At 49.1% G+C, this 16923-nt stretch overlaps 1 protein-coding gene and 1 long non-coding RNA gene across 8 annotated transcripts in view; one reads left to right on the forward strand and one right to left on the reverse strand.

The window, feature by feature from the left end:
* Nucleotides 1-296: 296 nt before the first annotated feature.
* LOC108500447 (membrane cofactor protein-like) overlaps nt 297-16923 on the reverse strand; it is a 30763-nt gene continuing 14136 nt past the window's right edge. Inside the window, exons 11-13 of one of the 7 annotated variants that reach the window (XR_001875853.1) lie at nt 11603-11690; nt 2894-3648; nt 557-2784 (exon numbers count right to left, since the gene is read on the reverse strand). Coding sequence is in view for 6 of the 7 variants with exons in the window: in XM_017821370.1 (XP_017676859.1) it covers nt 6584-6847; nt 11603-11690 (352 nt within the window). In the remaining variant the exon portion in view is untranslated. Of the gene's footprint in view, nt 3649-5316; nt 5830-6582; nt 6848-7686; nt 7947-11602; nt 11691-16923 lie in introns of those variants that run through there. The other 6 variants (XM_017821370.1, XM_017821369.1, XM_017821371.1 and 3 more) reach the window with 6 other exon arrangements.
* LOC108500449 lies at nt 5204-9838 on the forward strand. Its single transcript, XR_001875854.1, has 3 exons — nt 5204-5318; nt 7173-8070; nt 8867-9838. It is a non-coding gene; the product is annotated as an uncharacterized LOC108500449 (long non-coding RNA).

Raw genomic sequence — 16923 nt, forward strand, 5'->3', positions numbered from 1 at the left:
GAACCACCTCCCAGACAGGACTCTGAACCCCCCACCCCGCTCCCTGTGCCATGTCAGCCCTGCACACCCCAGCAGACGCACGGAATCAGCTTTAAAACTGTTTGAGAAGGGGTTTATTGATATTTATCTGCCTGCAGCTCTTCCTCCCGTTGGTTGGGACCCCAGTGAGAGCAACAGCGTGTTCCAAGTGGAACAGGCTGCCCAGAGAAGCTGTGGCTGCCCCACCCCTGGAAGTGTCCAAGGCCAGGTTGGACGGGGCTTGGAGCAACCTGGGACAGTGGGAGGTGTCCCTGCCCATGGCAGGGGGTGGGATGAGATGATCTTTAAGGTCCCTTCCACCCCAAACCATTCTGGGATTCTGTGATTTTATGTGTATGCACTGGGCTGGCAGAGAAAAGGACTCACTGGCCACACCTCTGGAATTCACTAACTGAATTTGTCTGGAAAACAATAAACCTTTCAGAAAAAAACTAAACGTTTGTTGTGACTCTGTAACTTTTCTCCTGTAGTCACAGTAGGAAAAACATTGTAAAATATCCCTTCATGGACTCTGGTTGCTGCGTTAGCAAATATTCCTATTTTGGAATTCCGAGCCTCCAGTTTCCTGGAAATCTGCATGTCCCGGTGGCTGTCAGGGTGGCACTAAAAGACCATGAACTGTCTGTTGTTCTCTATGCACACGTGAAAACAGAAGGAAGGCTTCAAACTTTTATTTCTGCTTTGCTTTGAAAACTGAAAGGAAGTGTCTCCTCGAAATAATTCCTTATCCATCTCCTCCCAAAGCCAGGCTGCTCCAGCAGCTTCTGTCTCACATGATGGTTATGTCTCACTAATTAACTGGGGGCCTTCTGGACAATAAGGACTATAATTAAGAGGCACAACTTGAATAAAATCTGGGAGCAAGGAACGCCCAAACCTCCCTATCAGCTTTGACTCTGATTCCACATACAATGTGGGTCAAATTATTTAACCTTTATTTTACTCAGCCTTCCCATATGCAAAATTTTATTGATTCTAATAAGAAAACACGAAAAACTTGCCTGTTTCCCTAAGCAACAACTAAAATTCCTTTATTTGTGGTCAATGCAGACAATTGTTTTGCTACAGCAAAGAGTTAATTTAAGGGTTTTTTTAAGGATGATTTTTTATGACAACAGTCAAAAGAAAAATTTAAAAATTGCCCACCCTCCAATTGGTGAGGTTTAGGGGAAATAGTCCTGGCAGGTGGGCTACATGTTCCTGTTTCTGAAGATATTCCCTGAATGGAGCTGGCTGGGAATTCTGTGCCGAGACAGATTTTTGTTGGAAACGGTCATTTCACTGAGGTGGTGAGTTGTTTGTAAGGCCAAAACTTACTTTGTTTGTAAGGACAAATCAAAGGTCTTGGAAAAGAGCTCCCCCACATCAACACTTGAGAAACGGACGACTTTGCATTTTAAAGCAACTTTTAGGACTCGGGGTTGGTAAAGGGAAGGAACTTTTGCATTCCCCTGCCCACCTCTGCCTGGTTCTTTGCTCCCTCCCTTTATCCCCAGCCGCTCCCCCGGGGGTGTGCCAAGACATCCCTTCCGTGGGTGCCGAGGTCGGGGGGTTACAGATTTACAGCTGCCCAGACTTGCTGCGTCTCGGGCAGGAATTTGTTTGGCATAATCAGGGCCTTTGGATTATTTATCTCAGCCTTTTAGTTAAACAGGAACATGCCCTGATTTTAACAATGTGTTTCCTGCAGTGGAGGAAGGTGTGGCCGATGGCATTTAAACCAAAAGCCGAGCCAAGGCTTCGCCAGCAGGAAGCTGGAAGTGCGGGCAGGACCACGAGGGTTTCCTTCATTGTTAAAAAAGACCGAGGGCCTTCCTCAGTGGATGGCCGAGGTTATTTTATCACCCACAAGAGCAGCAGTGATGTGCACGAGGGGGAGATGTCTGGAATGTCAGCCTCCATATGTTATTGCTATTAAGGTCATCGCAGCGTGACGGCGGAGAATCGCACGGGACACGCCGGAGAACTGAGGATGAACCTCTAGGTCCAGTTTGGCGCAGAAGCAGTGCAAGCCCACACTTCCTGTGCTCACTGAGGAATTGCTCCCTGATCCTTTCATGGTGCTGAGGAAAACTGTCAATGACAGCAGACTTTTGATGTCTGGGGGTTCCATCCTTCCCACTCTCCTCAAGATAAAATTTTCCCCCCCAACATCCAGCCTGAACTGCTCCACTTATAAGTTGTGAAATCTTGTTCCAGTGTCTACACTATAAAAAGTTTTTAAATTTTTTTAACCCATGGCCCAGCTGTGATCAGCTGTGAGCCCTCGTTTTGGAATGGATTCTTACACTGCCATTCACATGGAAATACTGATCTCTGCTTCCAACTTCCATTTACCAAGCTTGCTTTCTAGCCCAGGACTTTGTACCCTCATAGGCAGTTCTTACAAAACCAAAGCTCTGTTTCCTGCTTTTAGACTTCGGAGGGGGAAAAAAAAAAAAAAAGGGCAAAAAGAACCCCAAAACCAGTATAAAATACGTACATGGGCTCCACTTAGAAGAGCAGCCTAAATTTCTACTGTGGAATCATGGCCTCTATTTCTTTACAGAAAATGCCAAATTCTCACCAACAGCATCAGAACATGACTTTAATTATTTTAGGCCTCATTACTCACATCCAAGTGCTGAAGTTTCCCACTGTGCCAAGTCTTCTTAGTTACACACTTAGTTGTGCACAGGGCAGTGTGGCCTTGAGTCTTCTTGGGAGCCTGAGTGCCAGCAGAAGGTACTTAACAGTCAGGTAAACCTAGAAACATTCCAGGGTTGGTGATTTTTAAATGAAAGCAAACCATAAAATGCATACCAAAAAGCAACCGAAAAGAGATAATTTGAAATAAACCAAACCTTCATTTTACCTTCTTAATATACCACACCACTGACAAAACTGCTGTGAGCTAAAAGCACCAGTCAACTGTCCCATTCCTGAGGCTCCAAGTGCTTCACCTTGCTCATCCAGAGCTCCGTGGGGCTCGTGGCTCCAGCGAGGTGGTCCCCGTCTGCCTGCACCGAGCTGGAGCGGTGCAAACCCGGGGGGAAAACGGGGAACGTGGAAAATCCGCCCTGACCCTGCACGTTGGAGCTTCTGAGATAACTCAGGGGTAACTGAAACCAGCACAGGCAGCTTCCCATGGCAGCAAACACTGGCCTACTTCAGTGAGGGTGACTCATTTCAGGAGCCGGGCGCTCTCGCCGTCGTTAACCGAAGGAGTTAATCCTCGCAGCTTTGGCCACAAAGTGTATGTGCAAGGCTTGAACTCCCATGGGCTCGATTGCATAAGAAACCATGTATTGTGGCATTTAGTTGATCATGCACTACTTCTTCTGGTCACATGGAGGCTTGATTTCCCCTTGCATCAGCTCCAACAGACTTTTTTATATTTTTTGTACTGGTGTCTGGCTGTTCGGTTCACCAGGGTCATCCCCTTCACCCCACAGCGGAGCCTGTGCTGCTCTCCCAGGTCCCTGGCTCGCAGGATCCCGTTCCATTTTCTGCAGAATCATATCTGAGAAACCAGGAGCTTGTAATTCTTCTCATTTGTGTCTGTGCGTAACAGGTGTCATTTTCAGTGTAGTACAGACAAATCCCAAAATAGCTCAGGCTCTTCAGACGCTGCAAAGGGAAAAAATAGTGGTTATTTCAGCTTTGGTTGTAGTGAAAAACCCAACGCTCGCAGTCAGCTCTGAAGTCGGAATTAAAATGGCAGATGTAGGTGTGGAACAGGGATCTCTCCCTGGATTCTGTGTTTTCCAATGGACTTGCTGCCTGGCTCTTTTGTGTGCACAGGCCGACACATGAACTCCCTCACACGGTGCTGCCTCTCCATTAGCTCCTTTGATTCCCGGGAGCTGTACCTACCGTGGATCCTCCTCCACACTCTTCCAGTTTTGAGGCTACAAACCGGGAGAGCTCTGCCCCCCCCGCCTGGCGCTGAGCCCGACCGGAGGCACCGGAGTTAATGTGAGGGATCTGGGGGGCAGAGGCAAGGAGAGAGTGCTCAGCTGCAAGATGTTTCTTGCCTGGCGACGCCTGCTGTGCTGAAATACAGAGCTGCCTGTGGACTGTCTTTGTCGGGGATTATTGGATTCTGGTGACTCCAGGAACGCAGTTATTAGTTCCCCTGCCTACGCTGAGCGTTTTGAATCTGTGTGTGTGATAACACTTATTAATACCGCTCAGATTAAGAAGATTCTATAGCGTTATGGCACTTCCAGTACCTTATCTCACACCACGCATCTGCCCAGCAGCTGAACCACATTCAGATCAATGTCTTGTGGCCTGCAGAGCAGGGTCTTGTGGGGCCAGCAGTAGCCTCCTGCCCAGAAGACCTGTGTTTACTCACAGCAGCAGTTCCTTTTAAGCTGCCTTGTGCTTCGGGGTATCTGCCTGCTGAGGGTTTGCAGGACGTAGGCCTAAAATATTTTATTTTAGGAAGTCAAGCAATGGTTCCTGTCACCGAAACAGTTAATCAAAAAGCACTAACTCTCTACTGGAACGTGTGTGTGCGTGCGTGTGTGTGTGTGTGTTTTTGTTTTTTAGAGCCAAGAAGATTTGCTTTGGTTTTTTAAAGCAGAAACCACCACAAAGTTGGCTGTGGTTTCAGCTGCTCTCGCTCGAGATTTGTATTGCTGACTACCAATCCTAAAAGAGTTAACCTGGTAAGTATGACTCAGAAGCAGAGAAGGAGATGCGAGGCTGAGAGCCGTGGAGGCAGCACAGAAACAGAGGTGAGCAACAGAATAATTGCCAAAAAAAGGTGCAGAGTCCAGGAGCGACGCTCCCTCCGGTCTGCCTGGCCCTGGCACCGCTGGCACGGGCTCCCTGGAAAGCTGCAGTTCCGCTCTTATAACACAGGGAGCAGGCTGGAGAATTTAGAGCTGCGTCACAGAGCTCAGCGAGAGAGTGAGAGAGCAAGCTCCGTCGATAGGTCTACCAGCAACAGCCCTGCTGCAGCAAGAGGGGAGAGAGGCAGCAAGAGAGGCAGAGAGGGCTCCAGAAAGAGAAGTATCACCAACACCTCGGGCTGGGCTCCTGCCACCATCCCCTGCCATTTAGACGTCGTACTCGGGCTCGGTTGGCGTAGGAGGCTTCGCCCATTGACGATGCTGGAGACCCGGCGCGCTTAATCCCGCGGGGAGGGAGAGTGGGCAGACACCGAAAGGGTTAACGGAAAGGAAATTTCTGGAACCTTCTATTCTGCGGCGCTCCACAGCGAGCGGAGGGCTGAGGACTGCGCAGATGGTGCACGGGCACAGCTCTTCGGTCCGGTTCGCCTCTCTCACGTACGTACCCTTTGATCAGGATGGGGCTGGAGCTGCAGCCACAGATTTTATCTGTTTGCAGGGCGTCCCTCTCCCCCGGCGTCCCTAAGTTCGGGTCCCGAAGTGGCTGTGTTATTATTTTGGCTGGGTATGGTTGCTCTGTTCTGCGTCAGAGCTGTTTTCTCAATGGAACGATGGCACAGGTTGCACTAATGTCACTCCTGCCGGCATTGCTGTGCTGCAGAGGAGGGTAGTAGTCGTGGGGGAGAGATGACAACTTTGCAAAGACTGCTGTTTGCCTGGTTTGTTTGGGCTTTTTATTCTCCCCCGTCTCCCTGAGGGCTGGCATGCTGGCGAGGGTTTGGTGGAGGGGTTAACAGGCGCCCTGCGATTCCGAGCTCGGAGGTTTGTCACTGCGTAGTTCGGAAAGTGGCAAACGGTGACGCAGTGATCATTGCAGGGCATGTCGTCCAGTTTTTAAAAGCACTGGGGGGGACAGGTAGACGGTGCCTTCCAGACGCTTCCACACCAGCTGAAAGGGGTTAAAGATGAGTCGAGACGGGAAGCGAGCATTTAGGGATTAAATGTCATCATTTTGGCGTTGGAAAGTTGTTTACCTTGCTCTCTCGGTGTCTCCATGCTGGCAGGCGGCCAGCTCACATGTGATAGTCTTCCCTGTACTGCTGCATCATTAACTAAGTGCCGGAGCCGGCTCCCCATTGGCCGGGGAGGGCTCTGGGCCCGGAGCCGCCGCGCCATTGGCGGAGGAGGTGATGGCAGGTGAAAAGCCCTCCCGGATTGGCCGAGGGCTGGGTGTCAAACCCCGACGCTGATTTCACTTGCTTCAAAGTACCGGCAGCTGCCCGTGCCCTGCCTGCTCCCTGCCCACTGCCTGTCCCCTGCTCGCTGCCCACTCTGCCTGCTCCCTGCCCACCACTGCCTGCTCCCTGCCCACCACTGCCCGCTCCCTGCCCACCACTGCCTGCTCTGCCTGCTCCCTGCCCACTGCCTGCTCCCTGCTCACTGTCCACACTGCCTGCTCCCTGCTCACCACTTCCTGCGCCCTGCCTGCTGCTCCCTGCTTATCCCCTACTCACTGCCCTCTGCCTACCACTGCCTGCTGCCTGTCTGCTGCTCTCTGCCCACTACGCACTCCCTGCCCACCACTGCCTGCTCTCTGCTCCCTGCCTGCTCCCTGCTCCCTGCCTGCTCCCTGCCTGCCGCTCACTCCCTTCTCCCTGCCCACCACTCCCTGCCCGCTGCTCACTGCCCGCTCACTGCCCACCTCATATCCTGGGATTCCAGATGTCCCTCGGGCACAGGCAGACAGGAGCCGGTAACTCCTCGGGGCGGTGGGTGCCAGCCCTCACATCCAGGGGTGCTCCCTGAGGTGTCGTTCCGCCGTCCGGTCGCGACGATGACGTGTCAGAGCTGCAACCCACGGCGGAGGGGAAAGCGCTGGGCTTCAGGGCTTTTCTCCTTGCCTTCTTCTCCCTTATACGGCGGTTGAGTGTTAGCAGGACTGTAATGGCTTGGGGCAGGAATTGCACCTGGAAATTATGTCGTGGGAACAGTTAAAGAAGCGAAAATGACTCTTGCCCAAACTCGGCTTTCGTTTGCACAAGGGTGAGTTTGCCACAGGCTCGGTAACATCAGGGAGAGCCGAGGACTGCCCTCAGTGATGGGTCTGTAAAGGTTTGCAAAGGAAATGACAGCGTTAGAAATCAAGGACCCAAGGACTGGGAAGGACTGGGTAAGGATGAACGGGAGACTGAGGGCAGAGAGCAGCTCCAGAGAGAGGACGAGGAGATAAAGGGGAGAACATTTTTCCTCTTAACCATTTACAACACTATTTTTTCACCTCTCTTCTTAAAGTGACCAGCAATGAAGATGGCAGCTCTGCCTGGAAGTGCTGAGGACACAACCAGCCTTGAGCTTGGTCCTTCTGGCCGAGGAAGTCTCCCGATTATGCAGTGGAGTGGTAACTTTGCTTTCTCATATGGCAGGGAACATTATTCCACAGTTTTTCATCATCCCGAGGCTTAAACAAGTTTAAGGATGTGATAGCATAAGCGTTTAATCTATATTACTCACTCGTTGACATCTCAAGCGTCAGGGCTGGTTGTTTAGCAACAACCGCTGGGCTCAGAACCGGCTCAGACACAGCGCGCCCGCCGTCTCCATCACTTCAGCTGTAGCCTGTCCCCTGCACGGTGCTCTGAGGGAAAGAGAGAAGGGCTCTACTTGCACCATGCCCTCGCCCCGACTGAGTTTTGGGGGTTTGGTGGCGCAGGCCGCAGGCGCTGCGGTTTTCTCGTGGATTCCGTCCGTTTGCGCAGTTCCGCGGAGGGGAGGACGCCATTTCCAACGGCACTGCGGTGGCAGGAACGGGGAGGGAAGAACAGGGCAGGCAGTACGTGCCACTCCCCACTTTTCTTCCCTCTTTCCCATCAGCACCTTTCTTCCTTCCCCTCCTCTTCTGCCAGATTCCATAGGGAATTTCAGACTCTTGCTGCAGTCGTCACAACCCCTCCTGACTCACTGAGCCTTCGCTGGCTGTAGCTGGCTCCCTTGGAGCATCCTTGCCTCCTGCAGCGCCAGATCCGCAGAGCAGGGGAACAACAGGAATAGCAGCGACGACGGTGGTCCCTGCAGCGAGACAGACAGGCATAAATACACACACATGCAGGAACAGTCCGAGGCAGCTGTGGAGGGAATTCTGTACAGCCGGGAGCTGGACTAAGCCCCGATTGCTTGGTTGCATAGAAGACGGGTGGGTTGAGTCTCTTTTCCTGAGTGTTGGCTGCATGGACAACTCTTTGTGGTTTTCCCGTCACAGTTGTGGGGTGGAGGACCCCGTAATTTGTAAAGCTAGTGCTGCTTCATGACATTTCTCAGTGCTTTAAAGGAGGTGCCACTGGCAGCTGGTTCAGTGTTCAGTGCAGGGATGTATCTGATTTAATTCCCTTTGCCACCATCTTTTTGCCACAATTAGTTTAACTGAGAGTGAACACAGGGAGGGTAAGGAGACACAGATAAACGAGGAGTTATTTCAATGTTAAACTTCAGCTGTAAATCTCATTACTCAGGAATTGAGGTTACTGTCAGCAGGTAAATCTGTGGGACTGGCAAGAAACAAGGCTAAGAAGGGGACATGGCATATTTCTGTAGGACAGCAGCGACTGTGTGCACAGGGGTGGCACTGTCACTGCGAGCTGTACGTGGCTTAACTGTTCCATAATCATTTTCTGCATATTGCCTCAAAAGGACTCGGGAAAGCTGTGATTCCTTCCTCCCTCTGACACTTGCGCGTGTGCCATTGTGTAAGCTGGTTCGTTTTTCCGAGCCTGGGTTTCCTTGCTCTGGGCAGTGGGGTTTGCTCCGTGCCTCGGCCCTGGTGCAGCACTGACGCAGCGTTCGTTAACGCGCCGGCCCTCGCCGACAAAACACACGCGATTTTCTCGGGCGTTCTGACCGTTCCAAGGGCCGCAAAATTCGGGCGAGGAAGCTCAGGATTGCAAATGCTCACGGTATGAACTTAAAAGCATCACCATCCTATTCTTTTCTAGTGGAGGAAGGCTCTGTGAGTGACGAGACAGCCACGATCTCCCCCCTGCACTTGTTTTGCCGATGGTCATGTTACATCTGTGACGCAGACGAATTTTGCTGTTGGTTCCTGCCTGTGCTTTAGGGAGTCGGGCTGATGAGGGCACAAGCTTGAATATTGGTTAGAAACATTAATTTAGTATTGCTGTTACAGGTTCAAACCATACCTGAAGGGTCAGAGGTATTGGATCCACCTATTTCACAGCCCCAAATGGCGAAGGAATTCGGATGAACACAACAGCACCCCTGGCCATTTTGTAGCTCGCAGAGTAGACTCGGAGCCTGCAGCTCTGCTGCTGCTGCTGCTGCTGTTCATTTCCATGTTATACAAATACAGCGTTGGGCTCGGTGTCAGGAGCTTTCCTGATGCTGTGAGAAGCTTAAAGTCTACAAGCAAATGTTTTTCTTATTTGGGAAGATTAATTAAAATGACCAAATGCCAAGTATTCTACCCTCGCTCCTCTCACAAATCACATCCAGAAAATTCAGTGGTGCCGTGTATGTTTTTTAAAACTTAATCACGGGGTTTTCTTACAGTTTAATATGGGTGTGGCTGTGGGGGGAAGGTAAGATTTAATTTGGTAAATATCTGTAATGCTGATGTTAATGGACAAGTACGTAGGCAAGAGATAGTTGTCCAAATCCTCTATACATCTGCCTACAGATACAGACGGTCCCAAGCCCAGGTTGTGAAGATGCCCTCGTCACAAAAATGAGAAGGGACCACTCTGGCCCATTCTCACCCACCCAAACGTTTCAGTGCAAAGGCAGCAGCAGGAAAGGCCAAGTTGGAATCTCAATCTCACAAAATGGTTCCACCAGCACTCAGAGATGCCAGCGCCGTTTATACTGGCACGGCTCCGAGAGCGGCACGGCGAGCTGCCTGCTGCAAGGTCATTCCCCTGACTCATGGTCAGCAACCAGTTGGTTCAGGAACTCCCAATCCACTTTTCTTGCATCTGTGGCAGTGCTTGAATCCTGAACTTGAAGGGGAGGCTTGATAATTAGCATTACTGCAGTACTGGACTACTGACTCCAAAACTGTAGCTCCAAAAAAATCCCGTGTCTCTGAAGCATTTTAAAATCCATATCTGTAATTTGCTTCTTGTGCTAACTGCAAAAACTTTGCATTAGTTCCCTCATCCGCTTTTCCTCCAAGACTTCAAAAACTTTGCACTAGTTCCCTCATCCCCTTTTCCCCCAAGACTTCCTCTGGACTGCTGGGAATCAGCAGTGGCGCGTGTTTAAGGAGATACATTCTGTTCCAGAAAAAAAAAGTGTCTGTGGATATTTGCATTTCTGTGCTCGTTAGCAGGTGGACTCTGCAGGCTCTCTTAAGTTCCCCAGCGTCTGCCAAGCCAGTGGTGTCTCTCTGGTGCTTTCAGGTTCAGGTGCCTCAGCTCAGGAGCTGTCTTGTCCCCTCCCAGGTTTCCACATTTTTCTCCAGTGTTCCTATTTCTCCACTGTTTGTCACTCGTATTTTCAGTGGACTCAGGACATCATCAGCTGTGGATATGCTTAGGGCTGGCTCTACTTGTCTCAGCTTCACAGGCAGCAGTGGAGTGGTTAATGCCTCTGAGCAAAATAACTTATTCAGTCCCCAAAGTTCAATTTAGGGGCACGTTAGCTGGCTCCTTTTGAACAGAGGGAGCAGAGCAAGCCAAGCAGGGACATGACCAGACCCTTCCTGCTCCCAGTGTTGTCAACCCACCTCTCCAGGCCCCCAGCCCTGGGCAGCCTCCTTACAATCAGCCTTAGCCTTCTGCATCATTATTCCCTGGTTTCCAAAGGTAAAAACCTGGCTGCTAATCCTGATGCCAGTGACGACTCTGCGCCTACAGGGAGGCATATGTGATGGCTTGTCTGCTAAAAACTGAGCCAACACAGTGTGATTCAGCCCTCCAGCTTTCCAAGGAATAGAGCTATTTCTGAGTTGAGCACATCTCTTCAGCTCCCCACACAAACACTCATGGTGGTGCACAGAAGTCCAGCAGCAGCCACAGGGTTTGGATTTGGCTGTAGAGCTCAAATGTTTCTTAAATATTCTCAAACATAACAGTGAAATTTAAGTGATGGAGTGCTGGAAATCCTGGGAACAGGTACAAACCAGCAGCTCGGGGGAGTCAGTCAGGGGTTTGGTCAATGCTTTTCTCTGGATGTTTTGCCAGGTCCTTTTACTGCAGATCGTGTTAAACTAAAGGCTTGTCTTCAAATATCTGGTTTAAAGGCAGGTTATACTTCAGTGAACATCTGGCAGTATTTGTCTCCTTATGCTCCTCACTGGGCATAGGACATTCTTTTGTTTCTTGAACGACACAAAAGAAAAATATGACTTCCCTTGACATTACCTAAAGGAGCTGGAATGGTGGCCTCAGGGGAACACCATGTTCCTGAACTGACTATACAAATCACAGCAATCATCTCCCTGTGACTGCTCTCAAGCCCTGCAATCAATACTTTATATTCTAAGGTGATGCTTAGGTACAGAAGTTCGGAATAGAAAATGGCTTTTCTGGTTTCAGCTCCTTAGGAGGATCATTTCTTTGACTGTAGTTAGTTTTGCAATGTGCTGCTCAGTCAAGCTGTGCAGGGCTAAATTTGATGAGTTTTCATGGCTGTACTTCCCTACTGCTCTTCCCTGACCTCAGCCACGTAAGGGCAATGCTCTTCCTCCCCTGTGTGAGTTTGCCTGGTTTTACCTCATTGTTCCTTGGGAAATCTGAAATCCTACCCAGGATCCAGAGGTTCAGCAGCTCCTGTGCCCTCCAAACAGGCTGTGGGGTTTCCCTAGGAAAGGTGGAGCAAAACTATGACTCCAGAAAAGTCAAAGCCATTTCAGATGAGCAGAGGGGAATCACGAGATTAGGAACTGCAGCACTAATATCTAAGCACACCCAGAATGATCACCATGCTAAAATTGCTCCCTCCAGTTCAGAACAGCTCTGGGACAAGCAATAGCAAATAAATACTACATATAGTTAAGAGTCTGAACCAAAGGTCTGGGATTTAAAAACACAACAGGTCTTGTGAATAAATCCTCATTATTTTAGTGATGTTGCTCTGCTATGAGCCATCTTCAAGTTTCTCCAAAAGATCTGTAATCTAAAAATTGAAGGTCTCTTGCACTGTTTTTTAGCCTCCTTTTTAGACCCAAGCACCACAGAAAGTGTGGATCAGCAGGGCAGAACCATAAAATGAAGGCTGGTGTGGTCCATCACACCACCCAGAGTGCCTGGGTCAGTGTGTTCAATTATCTCACCCCCAAATGAGGTTTGCTGCATCCAACCCCCTAATTCCTGTCTGTCAATGCCAACTGCCAGACGTGGCTCAGCATTGGAAAATCTTGGTTGGCACCAAACCCATGCTGGGAATGAGCTCTATCACCTCAGTCAGAGCAGCAAGAGTTAACCTCACACCAGTGGGCCTTCAGGGCTAAGCTGCACCTCTCAGACCTCATCACATCCAAATTTCAGCCATCACAGACACTCCTCACCACCTGACCTGCCTGAAATTATCCAGAAAAGCCAACAAGCAAAGAAAAATCTTCACCCCAAACCCATGAACCGTTTTAAAAAGAGGGATCAGAAGGGTGGGCAGCTTTCTGACAGTTCAGCACAGACAAATGCTGGTGAGTGCTCTGACAGATTCCCCTCAATAGGAATTGAAATTAAGTGACTCAAATGTCAAGCAGGCCCGACTGTCCCATTGCTCAGGGTTAAATGGGACACAAGGCTCCACAGGCTTTTACCCCCAGCATGTCCCAGTCCAGTGTTCAGCTTGCCTTGGGGTTTTGGAGGGGTTTGCAGACCCAAAGTGTCTGGCTTTTAAATCTATTTACACTACAGTTGTAAGGCTGCAATAGTAGGACTAAAGGAATAGGCTATGTTCAACTCATGACTGTAATGCAGAGCTTTTATTGTGGTCCTAATTAAGGAAAAATAATCTCCATTATGCTTTAAACTCACAACAGAAGTACATGTTTTTGCTGCCCACACCAGCAGCAGCGTCTCCAGAGGAATTTCTAGTCAGGAGCATCACTGCCTTTCCTGAGCCCAGCTCAGTGCTGGGGACCCACAGGGAGTTACACACTTAGGCCTGGCTCAGACTGCAAGTTCAGGCACATCTGTCCATACCTGACCCACGCAGCAGCAACACAGTACCAGACCTGCACAACAAACAGATGCAGTTACACGCTCCCCCGGGCTCAGGAAGCTTTTTTGAAACCTTAGAAGTTCACTCATTTCAATTCCCCTTACAGGTCACCACTTGTACTGTCACACCCCTCTGTCCTGCACCTGGCCTTGGGCTGACTCATTCCTTCACTGGGAGGATGATGCATCAAGCTCAGACTTTCTCCATGTGAAACAGGAATATTTCTCTCCAGGGGAGACCAGAGTCTGATGAACCACAAGTTTCACCCCGTGATTTGAAAAAGGGGAGGAAAAAATTTATGGTGCACACGGGGTCATGCAGAGATTGGTTTTGCTCACTGTAAAAGACCAGAAACGCCTTTATCTAAAAGGTGTAGGTTGTGAAAAATCAAGTCAGTGACATCCAGGCTTGCCTTGTTCCTGCAGACTAAAGGTCTTAGGCTAGAAAAGAAGTTCCCTTTCACGGGGAAGGCAGGGATTCCCTTTCTGCCATTGTGTCCTATAGATGTGTAAAACAGTGTGAAATCCATGAAAGGCTTTGAGATATTCCTCTGAAAGAACAGCCCTGCTACCAAAACATCTGAAAAGGAGGGAAAACCCAGAGTCATAGTATTGTACTTTTCCTACTATCATTAATTGAAAACCCCAGACCACTTTGACAAAGTCAACTGACAGTACTGGCTTGTCTCCACACGTGTGTCCATATGTACAACACACCCAGCAAATGTCTGAGACAAGTCCTGGTTTATTTTCTTCCCTGGGAGGGTGGGGAGGCCCTGGCACAGGTTGTCCAGAGAAGCTGTGGCTGCCCCATCCCTGCAAGTGTCCAAGGCCAGGTTGGACAGGGTTTGGAGCAACCTGAGCTAGTGGAAGGTGTCCCTGCCCATGGCAGGGGATGGAACGAGATGAGCTTTAAAGTCCCTTCCAAGCAAAGCATCCTGTGATTCCATCTCCCTGCACATGCACATATTCCCAGTCAGGTGCTGTGTATCACAGCATCCTGAACTGCTCTTTTTCTCCTCCTCTCTGCCTGCTGCCTGCCCAAACATGCTGTTAGCTTTGGAAGGAGAACACACACAGATGTACCCTTTCCAAAATGTGTACCTGCACCTTGGCAAAATGGGCTGACACCTTCTGGGGAGCTCGTTAAGGCAACAGGAGAAACTTCAGGTAGCCTGGAGGAAGGCCAGCAGCATCTTAATTATGCTGAACTGAAACCTGGTTTTATCAAAACTGTAAATAATAAATGAGCTATTGGTCTTTAACTGCTGCATGGTATTTCTGGAAAGGTTAGTCTCCTTTGGAGAGGGGAAGGTGGGCATAGGTGTTCAGTCCCTGTAAGTCTCATAATTTGACAGAAGCTCCTGTTTTCAGCAGCACAAAACTAAGTGACATTTCCTCCAACTATTTTTGAAAACCCTGGTAAAGATTTCTTTTTAATGCTTACTACTGAGACAGGATAAAAATCAAAGCAAACCTCACATTGAACCTGTTTCTCAAAGATGCTGCAGTGACTGTGTGATCTGTGCTGCAACCTTTCAGCAGCAGCAACTCTTGGTCCAGCTTTTCAGGAGTAAATCTCACCTGATAATAGAGGGTGCCTCATAAATAACTGTGCCAGCACGACAGACACTGGGGAGGGAACCTGCTTTCCACTTGTCTTTCACCCTGCTGCCCCAGATAATGGATTTAGAAACTACAGCAAATATCCAGACACAGTAATCTAGTACAGCTCTTTCCCCTTCCTCCACCCCTCTTTCTTGGAAGGACATCTCCTTTCTCTGAGCCTTTCCTCTGCTGCCTGTGAGTGTGCATTAGGATGGAGGCACAGGAGCAGATTTTTGGGATGTGGTTACAAAATTAATACAAGGTGTTGCCAAAACCTCAGAGCATCCATGAGTGAAACACTCAACTCCAGTTCTGCCATGCTCGATTCCATTTTCCATCAGCTTCTGCACCAGCACAGGTCACACGTGGTGGCCGGGGTTTGGCAGCTCCTGAGTTATGCACGTGTGTGGTTCACAGGCTTTGGGACACTCCATCCATTCCCTCTGCACTGAGACATGGACACCACTGCTCAGACCTATTCCAGCTCCAGGAACCATCAGCCACTCATTTGCAGACCCTCCTCCTTCCTCACAACTTTCACTGAACCATTTACAGTCAGATTTACCAACGCTCCTTTTTTGTTCTGACCCACACTCAAAGCAGTTTCAATCCCACTTATTTTCACTGTCCCTGCAGAATTCAACAGTTGTCTCAGAAAAATCTGCCAAGCTCTTGCTTATTTAAAGAACTCAGAGGCCACATGAGACATCTGACAGAGGAAGTTCCATCAGGACAGTCCCATTTCCTTTCCTTGTCACAAAAAGCATCTGATGTGCCCTTGTCCTCTCTGATGATGCTGAGATCAGTAAGTGATAGAAAGTGGACAGAATGAGGTTTATAGCCTGGTTTTCATCTGCAATGGCATGGAAAAAGTGTTTCTGTAACAACAAAAACTTCCCCCCCACACCCCATCACTACAAAGAAATGAAACCTGTACTACTATTGCTGGCAAGAATTTCACTGCATTCCACCTGGCTAGGAAAGGAAACAACAGTCACTTGCCAGGCTGGGGGGTTTCTTCATCACCTTTAACTTCTCCTACACCAGCCTCAGCCATTCACAAGATACCAAATAAATATGTGTCCATAACAAAATTAACCCAAAGTTAACCACCTTGCTGTCTAATCAAATTAAATAAATGAATTTTTCTCTAGGTACGGTGGAGATGAAGGATTTTCTCCCTCAGCCTGCAGCCATGCACAAGATGTGTCTTCCTCTGGAAGCTGGTTTCACATGGTGGCTTAGATTTTCCCACTTTGTATCTAGCACCATTTGAAATCAGTGTTCTAGGAGCAAGAATTACAGCGTGGGAAGAGATCAAGCAGCTGCTCACTTCACCAACAGCCTCTGCTCCTTAAACCAGCCCTCTCTCCAAAGGTTATTTTTTTGCCAGCCATCCACTCTGTAACATCATCTGACTTCTAGACACTTCTACAACCCCTGTACACCCTCCCAAGCCAGGGCCACAACAGAACAGCCTCCTTCTAATGTACTTCTACTCAATAAACAATGGATATGAGTTCAAGTTGTCCAGAGTAGAGTGATCTGGAAATTGCATGAAAACCAACGTGGTACTTCTTGCATCTCGACAGGCAGAGTACATTTATTATACAATCTCTAGCAATAACATTTAATTCGCTACCTTAGAGCAAATGCATTTCCACTCTGTGCTTGGGGACTCTACCTCCATAGAATTCTCATTCCACAGCTCCCAGAGACTTGCTCTGCACACACAGAAATTCCCCCCAACAACATAAACACAGAAGTGCCTTCAGCAACCACAGAATCACAGACTGGTTTGGGTTGGAAGGGACCTTAAAGATCACCTTGTTCCAACCCCTGCTATGGCATCCTGGTCATGTCACACACAGAACCCACTCCTTCTGCCAGAATTATTTTTAAATACGTTGCTGGTAACTTCCAGTGATGTTTCACTTCTCCACCCCTTCATCCCAACCACCAGAACAAAGCTGAACTATCTTTGCTGTCCAACATGTCATTACACCCAGAAAAGACGATCGCTGTGTGGATGAAGCCTTTGATCAGAGCTCTGAACAGCCATCTGTAAAGAATCCATAGCTGTCATCTCCAAGAGGATCCTTCTCTGAGCCAGGAAAACGTCTCTTACACAGGCTGACCGATTTCTCTTGGTGTTCAGAGTCTCAGTTTTTGTCTAGCACCATTTGAAATCGGTTATGATGTAGGGGGAAAAGCAACACTAAAGGAAAACTTCATTCCCCCACCCCCCAAGCCATAAATAA

The sequence above is a fragment of the Lepidothrix coronata genome, unplaced genomic scaffold, assembly GCF_001604755.1.
Source record: "Lepidothrix coronata isolate B3197 unplaced genomic scaffold, Lepidothrix_coronata-1.0 Scaffold90, whole genome shotgun sequence".
Lineage (NCBI taxonomy): Eukaryota > Metazoa > Chordata > Aves > Passeriformes > Pipridae > Lepidothrix > Lepidothrix coronata.